At 42.4% G+C, this 15,596-nt stretch overlaps 1 protein-coding gene across 1 annotated transcript in view; it reads right to left on the bottom strand.

Annotated features, from left to right (window-relative positions):
- Nucleotides 1-9,494, bottom strand: part of CAMK1D (calcium/calmodulin dependent protein kinase ID) — a 269,715-nt gene extending 260,221 nt beyond the window's left edge. The window contains exon 1 of the mRNA XM_020797778.3: nt 9,046-9,494. Coding sequence (XP_020653437.1) covers nt 9,046-9,137 — 92 coding nt within the window. The 5' untranslated portion in view covers nt 9,138-9,494. The remainder of the gene's footprint in view (nt 1-9,045) is intronic.
- Between the last annotated feature and the right edge of the window lie 6,102 nt (nt 9,495-15,596).

Raw genomic sequence — 15,596 nt, 5'->3', positions numbered from 1 at the left:
AATGTCACAAGACTCTTTGGCCAAAATCCAACTGAAGTTTTCTGTGCGCCTAAGAGGATTTGCATAAGTGTTTTTCATATTTTCCGGGCTATCTGTCACATGATCGACTGCACAGCCAGAGGAGATCCCAGCATGCAACAGATGGCTGAGAAAAACAGGTCACATTACTTGTGTGATTGCCCTTACACAACCACATAAGTCAACAAGCATCCAGCTTTTTGCTGTATATATGAAAAGTGATACAGTAGACCTTCCTTTATGCTGGTTGTATAGCTCAGAAAGTTAGGCATCTGGCTGCGGAGCCAGGGAAAAACCAGCCTCTATAGCCTTGGGCAAGCTGCCCAGTCTCAGGATGCCTTCAGAAGAAAGGAATGGAAAACTACTTACTACTCTATACCTAGAAAACCCCAGAAAGGGTTGCCAAAAGTCAGAATTGGCTTGACAGCATGTAATTATTATTGAACCTCCACTTATCACAGAACATCTCCAATATCTATCCTAATAGATATTTTCCCCAAAAATGATCAAGGGTCAAATACCATTTATACAGCGATACAGCTTTTTGTGCCCTTCCCATGTTTCAATTCCCCCTCAAGATAAGCCAAACTATCTGCATCAAGACCTACAAGAAAACTTTTATTTCTGCTCATCAGAGGAGCAACACTATGGCCAGAGTTTCCAGTAGCTTGTATGGGCTAAATACACAACAAACCAGGTTCACAGACAGAAGAGAAAGGATAGACACCTTTTTCAGGTTTTTTGTTTTATTCCTTTCCATTCAAGTCAGCATCTTTGTCCCAGTATCCCAAGTCATAGATAAGGCTAGCTTCCAAACCAGATACACTGCACCCAATCAAATCCAGTTTCTAATGCAAAATATTGACTTAGAGAATCAAAATAGAGAGGTTCCAAAACAATTGTTTTAAAATAAAATGAAGATAAAATTATAACTGGCAAAAATGCATGCTCTGAAGACAGGTGAACCATGTTTCAGAGCTGCTCTCTCTCTCTCTCTCTTACAGAATCAGTGGATCAAGCTTATGTGTACAGGGTAACATTTTGGAGTCTAGAGCAGCCTGGCAAGCTTGAGCATGTTTTGCTTAGTGCTTCACAAATTTTCTGCCACCATTAAATCTCAAGCAATCTCATATTCTACAGGAATGTTAAAAATGTATTTCTCAGCCTACACATACCCTGTTTCCATGAAAATAAGACCTCCCCTGAAAATAAGCCCTAGTATGATTTTTCAGGATGCTCGTAATATAAGCCCTACCCCAAAAATAAGCCCTTAAAAACCCCACCCTCCACCATTGTGCCGCATTGTGCAGCAACCAGAAGAAGATGACATGACTGTAAAATAAAACATCCCCTGAAAATAAGCCCTAATGCGTTTTTTGGAGCAAAAATTAATATAAGACTCTGTCTTATTTTCGTGAAAACACAGTATTGAGAGTTTTAATTAAAGGGAGCACCTTGCAAACTTAGGGAAGATATTTATAGAAGCTGGCAAGAAATACAGGTATAAGGCAGCATGTTTTAAAACAAGGGTAGGGAAGCTCAGGACCTCGGATGAATCTGACTCTCCCAGGGTCCTAAATCCAGCTACAGAGGACTATTTATCCTATGGCTTGGTGGTTTCCCAACTTTTGTACATTTTCCTCTAGTGTGAAAGACTGAAGAAGTGCCCCTCCTACGTTTATGTTCTAGCACTGAGACCTTTAAGCTAAAATATGCTGGTATTTTGGTCCCACCTTTTGTCTTTAGTTCTGTCCCTTTAGCTATGGGAATGCATCCCCCAATTCCCAGATGAATTGACATTTCAGGCTGAAAGAGGCTCCTCACCCTCCAGCTAGAACCCAGACTGGTGGACCCTTCCCCAGGTCTCTTCATCATAGCACTATTCCAGGGGCCATGCCTGTTTGGTTTTTCCCTGAGAAAGCAACGGAGTACCTTCCTAAAGTGCTGTAAAAGCTGCTAGCACCTCTGAAAAAATAATAATAATAATAATAAAAAAAAACTCCTAAAAGTTTTTATGTAAAAGCCTAAAATGTAAATATTCTCTGAGCAATCTAAAAGCTTCTAAATCGTTAAAATGTTGCAAGATTCCAAAACTATCAGAAAAAGTGTTCCATCCTTCCTCTCACATTGTCAATTATATGCAAGAATACTAAACCAGTTGTCATAAGAAGCTAATACTAGGACACGGGCTTTCAACAATGCAAAAAGTATTAATCATCTACTCAACACCCACTAACTCATGGCAGTGAAGAACATGGTTCAATTTCTATATCACTACCAAAAAAAAAATTAAGTTCTAAAATTGTGTGAAGGAGTTCAGCCACACAGAAGTATCACAGCCATCCAAAATAATCTGTATCAGTCCTTGGTTACATTACATGAAAAATTAAAGAACAATGTATAAAGATTTCAGCTATTCTTAGACTCAATAAGATTGGTTACATGCTCAAAGTCTTTTGAAAGATGCCGCAGAAACAAGACAAACATGCAATTATCAGTTTGATGTCCTGCTTTCAGAATCTATATGCTACCAGAAAATGCTACCAACATCAGTTCTACAGACAGTTTAAGGCGCAATAGGTCTTAGTAAATAAATGTGCACAGCACTGCATCCTATGATCACGTGTGTGGGAGGAAACCCCACTGAATTGTTTGCCATTTGTATTTTATATTGTCATATTCTGTATTCCACCTACAGAACTTTTGTTGTCAGGCAGTCTAAAAGTTTAATCAATCAAATACAGTCACTGCAACTGCTTTTTTGGCTGAATATATGATAAGAAGCTGCACATTTTTGCATGTGGAAGAAAACCGTGCATCTGCAGGAATATCTGCACGCCAAGCAGAGAAATAAAGGCAGTCATTGCCACTGCTGACACACTCACTCACCCAGGCCAAAACTACACATTATACACAAATAAATGTAATGGTAGCCTCGGGGCACTTTTAGAACAGGGAGAAGAAGAAAAACATGAAGCTTTAGCTTTGATCATTCACCCATAGCTTACTGTCCCTTTCTCTCGGAGGCTAAAACAGGCTATTAATCAGACCAGTGATATCAGGTATTACAAGTATCTCCACATCTGTTGATTCCTCACATAAAAGCCTCTTGGAATCCCCCATGTGAACGAAGAGAACTGGGAGTAGAACATGGGACACTTCCTTTCTAAATTCAGTATTTTAAAGATATTTCAATATTATACATGTCACTAAATAACAATACTTACTGGTGGAAGTCATCATTCTAGTCAGACAGTGAACAGTTCAGAACCCAATAAATTCTGCTAGAGTCAAGACACTGGACTACATTAACAAAACAGCACTGACTGGACCCAATCCATACGTATTTTGAGTATGAGAAAGGAAGACACTGAATCAACCACCAGCTGTAAAGAAGCTTTCAGAACTCAATTATATACATATTTATTCAAAAGCAAGTCACAGTTCTTTTTTTTTTTAATTTTTACTGTATCACAAACAAACATACAAGACATACCAAACATACACACAGGGAGGTGTTCTCCATACAATCATATGTAATATATAGTCTTGACTACGTAACCATATTAACCTACTTTAAACCATATTATATTCTCCACTCTGTATATATATATGCACATATATACTGTATTTCAGATCAAAACTTCTAGTATTAAATTCAGCAAAAGCCTTGTAAATTTGAAGTGGTTGCCATAATACACTATCTAATATATAATCTTAACTACATAACTATTATAACATAACTATGTTATAATACACATATGTTTACTTTTCACTCAGCAATTTCTATTATTGTATTTAACATGGACATTTCTAGTTTAAAAGTTATATATACCTATCTACCACCTATACAAAAGAGAGTCCAAAGTTGCTAACAGTATTTTAACCTGAATTAATCTTAATATATACCGGTAATCTTAACTGCATAACTATATTATAGTACACATATGTTTTCTCTCTCCCCCCCCCCCCACACACACATCTTTCAGTCAACAGTTTCTAATATTGTATTGAACATGGACATTTTTAATTTAAAAGTTATATATACTTATCTACCACCTGTACAAAGAGGGTCCCAAGTTGCTGGCAGTATTTTAACCTGAAGACAGTTTCCAGTTCCATTCACTTTCATTTTCCTAACAGGAGAGACTTTCTGTTTTAGGGGAAGGGCACCAAACTATCCTCTTCCTTTTGGGGGGATGTTGCAAGGTGGAGTTATTGGTACAGGTTGGGAGATGATACTGCTAGCTTAAGCTACCAAAATTGCTAGTTATGGTTTTAACAACAGTAGCCATAATCACAGTGTGGTATGCACCTGCCTATATTCATGTCATTAATATTCTCGGAAAACCACATACTTTGGTACTGGATACAGACTCTAGCTCATTGAAAGGTTCAAGATCATAGCCTTCATGGCAGCAAAAAATATCTGAAAGCATGAAGTCAACCTGTGGCAAAGCCAGACAGTTAGATTAAGGATTTTCCCAATTGCAAGGCAGGTTTGGGGTTCCTCTTTGTTTCTTCCTTTGACCATAAAAACCCACATGTAATTAGGCAGAAATACAAAATAGGTTACTCCAACTAAAGAAATTCGAATTAAAATGCATGATTTTATGCAGGTCACAGAATGCAGCTTTCTATGACTCAGTATTTTTCAACCAAGCTTGTCTCAGTCTCTCTTTTCATTCATAAAATTAAATCCAAATGTTCTATAAAATACACCGCTAACATCATAATCTCCTAACTGAAAATTATATAGCTAAATATTGCCTTGTAGCCACATATCATAAAGTACAACACCAACACATAATGGTTAATTACACTGGTGACCTAGTAGTCATTTGTAGTCATTTTCTTTGGCACAAGGTACAGGAAACCATCTACTTCTGCTTCATTGACTATGCAAAAGCCTTTGACTGTGTGGACCACAACAAACTATGGCAAGTTCTTAAAGAAATGGGAGTGCCTGATCACTTTATCTATCTCCTGAGAAATCTGTATGCGGGACAGGAAGCAACAGTTAGAACTGGATATGGAACAACTGATTGGTTCAAAATTGGGAAAGGAGTACCACAAGGCTGTATATTGTCTCCCTGCTTATTTGACTTATATGCAAAATACATCATGCAAAAGGCTGGACTGGACGAATCCCAAACCGGAATTAAGATTGCCAGAAGAAATATCAACAACCTCAGATATGCAGATGATACAATTTTGATGGCAGAAAGTGAAGAGGAATTAAATTAACTCTTAATGAGGGTGAAAGAGGAGAGCGCAAAAATGGTCTAAAGCTCACTATAAAAAAACCTAAGATCATGGCCACCTGCTTTTTGGGAGGAAAGCAATGAGAAACCTAGACAGCATCTTAAAAAGCAGAGAAATCACCTTGCCGACAAAGGTCCGCATAGTCAAAGCTGTGGTTTTTCCAGTAGGGATGTACTGTATGGAAGTGAGAGCTGGACCATAAAGAAGGCTGACCGTCGAAGAATTGATGCTCTTGAATTGTGGTGATGGAGGAGACTAACAAACCTATCCATTTTCAAGGAAATCAAGCCTGAGTGCTCACTGGAAGGACAGATCCTGAAGCTGAGGCTCCAGTACTTTGGCCATCTGATGAAAAGAGAAGACTCCCTGGAAAAGACTCTGATGTTGGGGAAATGTGAAGGCTAGAGGAGAAGGGGACGGCAGAGGATGAGATGGTTGGACAGTGTCATCCAAGCTACAAACATGAATTTGACCAAACTCCGGGAGGCAGTGGAAGACATGAGGGCCAGGCGTGCTCTGGTCCATGGGGCACGAAGAGTCGGACATGACTTAACGACCAAACAACAACAGGAAACCATTTGTACGAATCTGCCTATTCATCACATGGTATTTGTTGATGGCCATTATCATGAAGAAAAGAGCAAAGGAGTGGCTCCCACATTTATATGCTCTTTGGGCCATCTTTAGCAACCAAATTTATTCTGAGTGGTTTGCCTTAAAGACTATTTACACAGAGACACAGAATTCTATCATGTAACCATCAGGAAAATGAGTTCCTTATTATGACTTACAATTTGATGACTTTACATGCTCTCATACAAAGTATTACATATTTATGACAGTATGAAAAAATGTTTTTGTTTTGCAGAATATTGTTACAACAAGATATAGTAAACAGAAAGAAGCAGAAGAGTATGTCCAAAAAGTTGAGTGCACGTAGTTCAATTAATTATAATGATCCAGACAGGCTCAAGGTGGACTTAGCCTTCCATCCTTCTAAAGTCTATTAATTAGTACCCAGATGGAGGGGGAGGGGGATGTTGCTTGCATAATTATGTTGTATACCACCTACAGTGCTCTAGTACTATGGGGTGATATAAAAATTGAAACAACAACAATAAGTAAAGTATGAGTGGCTACCTACAACCAATGCCTGCTCAGTTCCAATCCACATCCAGACATTAACCACTTCCATGTTAAATGTTTGATTTTTGTACTCACATTTTGGCAAATTAATGTTGCTTGTCTATTGCAATGCTATATTTTTGTAAAACCTCTCATAGGAAACAAAGTGAAACAGAAATGAAATATTACATAAATAATATTATTCTAACAGCGCATTCTAACAGCGCACTGTTTCTGAAAGTGCATTGTGTAGCTAGGGACATAAAAGCTATAATGACCATCCCGTCTATCATGCCTAAAGAGGCATGCATGTGAAAAATACAGCTGCAGTTCATATCCAAGCAGATGTGTTTACAAATCTAAAATCAACAGCTACATAGCAGCCCATGTTGACCTTTCCTATAAAGCATAGACATCTGCAACAGGAACATTTTTAAAAAAAAAAAAACACATATAAAAAGAAAACATTTTGCAGACCTACAAACCATTTTTCTATCACACCTTGTTTCTTTAAACTATTTAAACATATTGATTTTAACATTTTTTTTAAAAAAACAACACAACCTTCAATTTTGCTAATCTTTATATACAGGCTCTATAAATAAAGAGAGGGAAATAGTCAATCCACAGCAGTTAAGCTACAGTGACACACTGGATAAAATAGATCCAATCCACTCTGATTATTTCAGCTTTTTTCTATGAATAGACTCTGCTGTCAGCTTTACAGGAAAGCATAGGAGTCAAACCATACTTATTTCATACTTTTAAATTCCGTTTCTACTAATATGTGTACCTGACTCTCTCTCTCTATTGCGACTAGACAGCATGGGTGCACTTTTTGCCAAAAGGTAGGTGTTGTTATAATTAAAATTGATTCTGTTTTTTTGTGATCAAGTTCATGAAGAAACACGGAACAGTTCAATAGCACCCTTTCAAAAGTTTGGAAGAGGTTCAAAGTCGCCTAACACTGCTGCAGACATATATTGACAATTCCAATTGTCTTCTCACAAACGTGGAATAAACACAACAAAAATCTTTTGCCACCTTATAGAATAGCACATTTATTGTGGCATAATATTTTGCCAATTTCATCAGGTATCACTGACCCACAAAAGTTTATGCCATAATAGAAGTGACAGGATTCTCATTTTTGCTAAAACAAACTGACACAGATTTTTCTCTGAAACTCGCACTGAATATTCATTTTTATATTCATACATCTCTAATGTACTACATCATACCCTTACTTTATCTACAATCATAATGCGCATTTATTTCCTGCATACTCCCTTCTAAACAGAAATCATGTGGCCACAAAAGCATCTCATCTTCACACTATCGCAGATAGATATTACGTCCATCTCTTTATTATGTACATTGTGGACTTGAAAAACAAACATATCAGAACACCCATATCAGCTTATTCTCTCAAATACACTCTGTAATGTAACAAACATTGTACTGGGCATATGACCAAAGTACACTGGCTCAGACGTTTTACCTCTCCATAAAAACTGATTTATGTATGGCCACAGATGACCTGAAATTGTCAGCCCCTCTAATTTTAAAATAAGGACAAGTGTGAGGAGGTGAGATGCTTAATCTCTCAGATTCTATCACTGGTTTACAGGAACTTCACAAGAGGGCTTAATGTTGCTCTCTGCACTGTATGATTACTCACAGCAGGTGTCATGCAAGGGTTTCTAAAGCACCGCAAGCTTCCCTGTCTTCAAGGCTATAGAGCTTTGCAGAACACTATGTAGCAACTATTTTCTGAAGATGCTCTTCTATGGTCTTCCAATGGGGTAGTCTGAAGAGGAGGGTCTTTTGGGGGGGGTTGCTCAGTTGCATTAGATTTGTAGGGCAAGTCTACAGGACTGCTAAAAGTGTGTGTGTGGGGGTGCTCTGCAGACTTATTGCATTTCTGCAACACATGCCTGAAAAGGGGTGGGGGGAGCAGATCAGTTGTAATATATGTTTTTGGTTTTATTGTTTTAAAATTTGTAAACCGCCCGGAGTAGACTTTTGGTCTAGATGAGCGGGATAGAAATCCAATAAATAAATGAAATAAATAAAGTACTGTATTGGACGTTCTGAGGTGCAGAGGTTATGACACTAAGGGATGCCTGTCCCATAGATTTTTCTGCAACTGAGAAAGGTCTGTCCTTTCCAGGAGATAAAGTTATGAGCGATTGGGGTCCCCCCCCCCATCCACCCTGTTAAGGGCAGCGTAGAGGGGAGCCTCTTTAGCGGACGGCGGAATTAGCAACCTTGCAATGCACGGTTTTTCACGCATAAGCACAGCCGTGGAAAGCAGTAACTTTCCCACCTTTTGTTCCTTCTTCGGCTTCTGCTTGGCGCAAAGAGATGCTGCTGGAACAGGACAGAGGCGCTCTTTTGCTATCTCCGTCGCAAGAGGAGGAGGAGGAGGAGGAAGAGGAAGCAGCAGCAGCACCCACCGCCTCCCTTTCCCAGCACCAGCCTCGAACTCGAAGAAGGAAAAGACCGGACGAGAGAACGACCGCTCGCCTCCCTTTCCCCCTCCCCCCCGGGGGGGGGCTGGTACCCAAGCTGGACGGCCCGAGCGATGGCGGGAGTGTAAGGAGAGGAAAAAGGAAAGAGGGTGGCGAGACTTACGTCCCCAAGGTCTCCTTGAACTCGAAGATCTTGTTGATGTCGCCGGCTTGCTTCTTCCAGGAGGAGCTGTCCTCGCCGTTCTCCTGGGCCATGGCAGCAGCAGGCGGCGAGGGAGGCAGAAGCCCACCCGGGGAAAGGAGGATGCTCCGGGAGAGCGGGAGCCAGGCGGAGAAGAGGCGAGCGAGCGAGCGAGCAGCCGGCCAGCCAGCCAGCGCTTCCCCAGCTGGCTTTTGCTTTCTCTTCGGGTGCTTCCTCTTTCTTTCCACTCGCTGGCGACCGAGGGTGGCGGCGGCGGCGGCGGCAGCGGCGGCGGCTCCCTCCTCTCTCCCTTCGACTAGAGCGCGCCGACTTCCTGGTTGCTGCTGCGCTCGTGCTGCCTTCTCGCGCTCGCCCGGCTTCCCCTTCACCGCCCCCGCCCCCCCCCCCGGCAACACCTCTCTCCCTTCCTTCTCCCCCCCCTCCTTCTTCGGGTCTACGCCACCCACCGCCGTTTCTTTTTCGTCTTCCCCGATTCTTCTTCTTTTGCCGCCTTCTTTGCTTTACTTTCCCTTTTCAAAAGAGATTTCGTTCCCTTCCTTTCCCCCTCCTCTCCTTCCCGCTTTTCTTCACCAATTCCCCCCCCCCTTTCTTTTTTCCTGTCTGCTGACTTTAATTCAAAGTTGGGTTTGTTTGGGTTTTGGGAGGGGGGCTGTTTGAAAGCCGCCTCACTGACAAATGACAGCGTTTTACACCAACTTCGGGAGCAAATTAGGAGCGCGGCCGATTCCACACCACACCCAAGCAAAAGAAAAAGAAAAGTTCTCAGAAGAGAGCTGGGAAGGAGGCTTCGCCTTCCACTTTTACTTGGTTGACCCCGTAGGAAACGCCGGGCGCCTCTTTTATTTGCTGCCCTCCAGAAGGAAGAGCGCGCGCTCCCCCTTTTTTTAAAATTTTTTATTTATTTTATCTTTTTGCTAGTTCTTCTTCAGCAAGAAGTGAACTTCTCCCAAGAGCGGCGCCAAGCTAAATAGCTTGTGTTTGAATGTGCGCGTGTGTGTGAGGGAGACAAGAGTGTGAGGGAGATAGATAAAGATAGGGCTGTGGACTCTTCCCGTTGCCTCGGGCGGCTGCTGTTCTGGTTGGCTAAGTGGGTTTTCAGTGACACATTAGGCTGTAGTTGGTTGTTATGGTAATAGCGGGGCGGGGAACAGAGTCCGCAAAAGCCACCCCCCCACACACACACACACACACACACAAGCAAACCACAACCCGACGCCTTCTTTTTCCGCCGGCTCTTCCCTCTTCCCCCTCCCCCCGCCACAGCCTCTCCCCGTCCAGGATTCTGCTTTTGGCTCCTTTAAGTTCCCTTTCCCCCAATGGCTCGAGACGAATTCGCATTGCAGCAAAAGGACGCGCGTGAGGAATCCCGCGCGCCCCCCCTCCCAGCGCGCGCGCGACAACTACCAAAGCCTCTTTCTCTGATGCTTCCAAGCGTCGTCTTTCTGTCTCTCCCTCTCTCTCTCTCTTTTTTCTCTCAAATGTAAGCGCCCAAGGAGGGCGGGGAGAGAGGAAACCCAGGACGTGGACGTCTCTGCCTTCTCTCCTCCGCCCCGGCCTCTGTTCGAGCCGGCTGAGGCGCGCTCCCCTCCGCCTCCCGGCTTCCCCACCCTCCCGGCGAGCCGAGAGTGAGACGCGACCCCAGAGTACAGTGCAGCAAGGGCAACAATGCGACAGCCCAGACCGGGAGGTCCTCCGCATTGGAGGGACTCGCTTGCCAAGGGGAAAGGCGGGCGCAGCCCGGGCACGTCTCAGCGCATAGCCTGTTCTCCCTCGCTCCGGGCGGGAGAATGACAGGGGACTCTGAAACCCGCTCGGAGACCTTGTGTGGGTAGTTTGTGGGAGGCAAAAATCAGAATTAATACAGTCCCCTCGGTAATTAGTGCTACCACACAACGCCATGTGGGAGAGTCCTTTTGGGTGGGCTTGTCCTCTGCTAATGTTTGCAGAGTGACTCTTTAAGGATCATCTTTAATCCCCAATTCCAGCCCCTTTTGCGTTTCTATTACATTTCACACACTTCTACTGCTTGTGTAGAAATGTCTGCCCACTGGGGCTTTTCTCCATGCTTCTGATGAAATGGGCTGCGGCCCAGAAAAAGTAAATAAAGCCTGCACGCCTGTAACAAATCTCTTTTGGTTTTGCTCCAGTACACACCAGTTCTTGGGAAATTGCGCACAGTATGAGAGGTACTCTGTATGTGTATGTTTTATAAAACTCCTGCTTTAAAACTTTCTGACTTCCAAGTACTTTTTTTTAAAATCCCTGAGTGAAATCCACATACTAAACATTTCTTATCAAGGCTAATTATAGGTTATTTTTCTTTGCTGGGGCTTTATTCTTTATTAGACCTGTCGTAATTTCCTAATAACAAATTACCGTACAATTGGTTTAACACAGCAGTTCTCAAACTTGGGTCCCAAGATGTTCTTGGACTACAACTCTCAGAAATCCTGGCCAGCACAGGAAGTGGTGAAGGCTTCTGGGAATCACAGGCCAAGAGCATCTGAGGACCCAGTTTGAGAACCACTGGATTAACAAGTTGGTTACAGAGCTTCTGAAGATCATTTTAAGAAGGAACCCAGAGAGGGCATCATCTTGTCCTTCCTCAATTATAGTGGCTTCGGTATGTTACGGTGTCCATTCTGCTTCAAAGTAGCTTACCAGACTGGGCTCATGGCACCTTACCATTAGGCAACAGAAAGAAGTACTGTACGTAGATGGGAGATAAGACAGGGAGGCATCCAAGAGAGAGGGTGACCTGCTGGAGAAAGCTCCATGTCAAATAACAGCCTGTCCTGAGGGAAGCTTTCAGTTGCCAGTCCAGCCAGCTTTTCTAAAATTGATGTGGTGGAACAAGGTATCATATCATTCTTTGACTTAGTGGTCGAAATGACTAGATAGGCGGGGTATAAATACAATAAATAAATAAATAAATAAATAGATGACCAACTGTCTTTGATCAGGCCTATAAATCATATTGTGGCAGGTAATGAAAATTGCAGTCTGAAAAAAACAGAGGCTGAGAGTTCTCCACTGTCCCTTCGTGACAGGCTAGACTCAATGATCCATAGGGTCCCTTCTAGCTCTGCAGTTCTAAGACGATTATGATGATTACTACTGCTGCTACTAGTGGGGATTGATTATGCTGAGCTGGATGGACCAATGGCAGAGGCAGCTTGTGATTGGAGAAGGGATGCTATTCCATGAGCAACCTGTGGTCAATGGCCTTGCTTAGTATAAGGCAGCATTCTATATAAAGTGTAGAGTACAGGAAAATCAAATTATATCAATGCATGTACGTGTGAATAGGAACTATGAGGTAGAGAATAGCATTTCAAAATAACCTTTCAAATTCTCAGGGACTTTGGGGAAAATTTCTGCCTGTATACCTTCTGAAGCGTGTTTCTTTCATTCTTTTCCTTCCCAAGAAGGTTACTTCCAAAAGAAAGTGTGAACACACAAGATGGAGTGTTAGGGTTTGCAACCAGAGAGGTAAACAGCTACATGTTATGTGGCTTTTGCAGCAAAATAATGCCATGATCCATGATACGGTAAGGCATCTCAAGACATATTTGCTGGCACAGCAATACGGATCAGTATTGCTATGCCAGCATCCTGGAGGGGAAGAGCCAGAGCTCAGCAGCAGAATATGTGCATTGCATGTCAACTATAAAGTCCTAGATTTAAGTGACATCTCAGTCTGAAGAATCTCAGAAAGCTAAGTATGAACAGACCATTGCTGGAGTCCTTATTGAAAGTATGTAAGAAACTGCTTTGTACTGAGGCCATTCACTCTTTGTGAGATGGCCTCAATACAAATCTGTTTCTTGTATGCTTTTAACAAAACCTGTCATCATGCAATGCTATTGCTGAAGCATGTCCAAGGCAGTTGTGCGATACAGAATTTAACAGAGTGACACATCTTCCTGAAACAGCGTTATTCCCTAAGGCACCCAATGTGTCAGCATAGTACATGGTGCCAAACAGCAGGACTGTAACCACCAGCGTAGCACAGCAGGCTTGTTCCCATTTTTCAAACCCAGACCCTCTGTCCTTTAGTCACATTGGTCAAGACACTGTTTATTGCCATAGTTATACATCTGTGCAGACTAATCTGTCTCACTAATTGAATGCAACCGGCTGTAACAGGCAAGAATATCCGGCAAATTGTGTGCACCCAGGAGGGGGTGGCTGCTACCTTTGGCTTCCTTATGCACATATCTGTGTAATACCCGTGTGTTTGACATAACAGGTGAAGGGCTGAGTATATACACATGGACCTTTGACACATTCACTTAAAACATATGAAGTATCCCTGTTCTCATAAACAGAGCCCCCTGCAACCAGAATCCTATTGTTATGGGCCTGGGATTTCCCACATGGGGCCCACATATATCCCTGGGCCCATCGTGCCCACAGATCTCTTTGTGCCTTCTGCTCACAGATTAATAAATTAAAATGGCTGCTGCAGTCTCCCAGTCTCATCCACATTTTTTGCTGAGACATTCATGCCATTTTGGTTAGCCATTAGGTGCACAGGAGAGAATCGACAGTAGAACAGTACTAATTGGACTCTTGTCAGCAGAGAGAAGAAAAGCTAATGAGGTTTTCCATTTCTGTCTTCTAGTGGCACCCAATAGGACACTGCCAGGAGAAAGGAGAAAGAAGCATGCCAATTGGATGCTACCAGCAGGCAGGGATGTGGCCTCTGAGGAGAGAGAAATGACCGTTCTGCCCTTTTGCAAGTGGACAGTGATGCAGGAGTGGAGGAAATGAGGAGTTGGAAAAGGAAAGGAAGCTGGGGAAATTCGGGTAAACAAGAGACCCTGGGTGGCTGCTATTCTGAGGGAGAAAGACTAAGTACGGAATGAGTATTATTTTAAAGGGCATTTATTTATAGGTGATTTGGGAAAAGTGTCATGACCCACCCAGCCACCCATGGTAAACATTTTCTGATAGTGCCCACAGCACTTTCTTAACACCCTAAATATGCACACAAGCCCAGCAAAAGTTTGAGACCCTTGTTCTTTAAGCCACTAAAGTAGATTGGATCATATAGCTCAAGCTGCAGCCTTAACACCAGACTGGCAGATCACACAGACCAGAAATGTTGAAGAAATGTTGAGATTAAAAACTGAAGATGATATTTCTTATTCTAAAAGACCCACAGTCATCATCTTGGAACACACCCACACACATTAATCACACTGCTTTGTACTTGTACTTCTCAGCCATCTGCATTGGCCAGATCCAAAAACTACAGCCATTCTCAGCAGAAATAAGACCTTGATGTACCTGCCTGCTATGTTTCTATGCTGATGATACGGAATTCTTATTTCACACTGCAAATGTGGTTAAATAAACAAAGATTCAAAGCCAGGCTTTTAAAAGCCTAATGTTCTACCTAAATAGATAAATGTGTCCATTTTATGATGTTCCACGTTCAAATTTTATCAACCCTAAGTAATTTTTGTTGCGTTTATGATGAAATTTGTACCTTTCGGAAGGTAAAGGAAAAGGTAAAGGTTCCCCTTGACAATTTTTGTCCAGTCATGTTCGACTCTAGGGGGCGGTGCTCATCCCCATTTTCAAGCCATAGAACTAGCGTTTGTTCAAAGACAATCATCTGTGGTCACATGGCCAGTGCAACTTAGACACGGAACACTGTTATCTTCCCACCGTGGTGGTCCCTATTTATCTACTCGCATTTGCATGCTTTCGAACCACTAGGTTGGCGGGAGCTGGGACCAGCGACGGGCGCTCACTCTGTCACATGGATTTGATCTTACAGCTGAAGATCTACAGACCTTACAGCACAGAGGCTTCTGCGGTTTAACCCGCAGCGCCACCACGTCCCTGCATCTTTTGGAAAGTTTATATCAAAAACAAACTAAACATAATTCTCACCCTGCCTTCCTCTCCACTAAAGCACGGAAGTGTATGTTCTGTGCTGTCAAGTTGGAACCAACACGTAGCAACCCTAATAGGGCTTTCAAAGAAAGTGAGATATTTAAGGTGTGGTTTTACCAGTTCCACTACCCAAAGTGAGTTCCCATGGCTAAGTGGGGATTCAAATCCTGTTCTCCAGTGTCCTAGCCCATCACTCTGTCCATTATACTGCACTGGGAATCTATACTGACAGCATGAATAGAAAAATTTTAAGTAGTTACAAAAGAAGTATAATATCTTAATAACAAAACTCTTTTGTTTTTGAATTCTCAATGGAATTCTAAACAATTACAGAAACTCTTTAAGTATATACAGTATATGCACTTTATGTATATGTGAGGTTTATTTCCTAGGATATTATTTGTAATTTATTTTATGTTTATGTTTCTTTGGCTGTAAATTGCCCAGAATAGCACCTGTGCTAATATATACAAACCACCACCACCATCTCTCTCTCCCTCCCTCCCTCCCTCCCTCCATGTGTGTGCATGTGTGTCCTCCATACTCACATGTCTCATCCTGGTTTTGTCTGTTACAAAACAGGAGATGATTCAGTGATGTTC

Source organism: Pogona vitticeps, chromosome 5, assembly GCF_051106095.1.
Source record: "Pogona vitticeps strain Pit_001003342236 chromosome 5, PviZW2.1, whole genome shotgun sequence".
In the NCBI taxonomy this organism is placed as follows: Eukaryota; Metazoa; Chordata; class Lepidosauria; order Squamata; family Agamidae; genus Pogona; species Pogona vitticeps.
The sequence above is the reverse complement of the archived record's forward strand: the minus strand, read 5'-3'. Positions and strand labels throughout refer to the sequence as shown.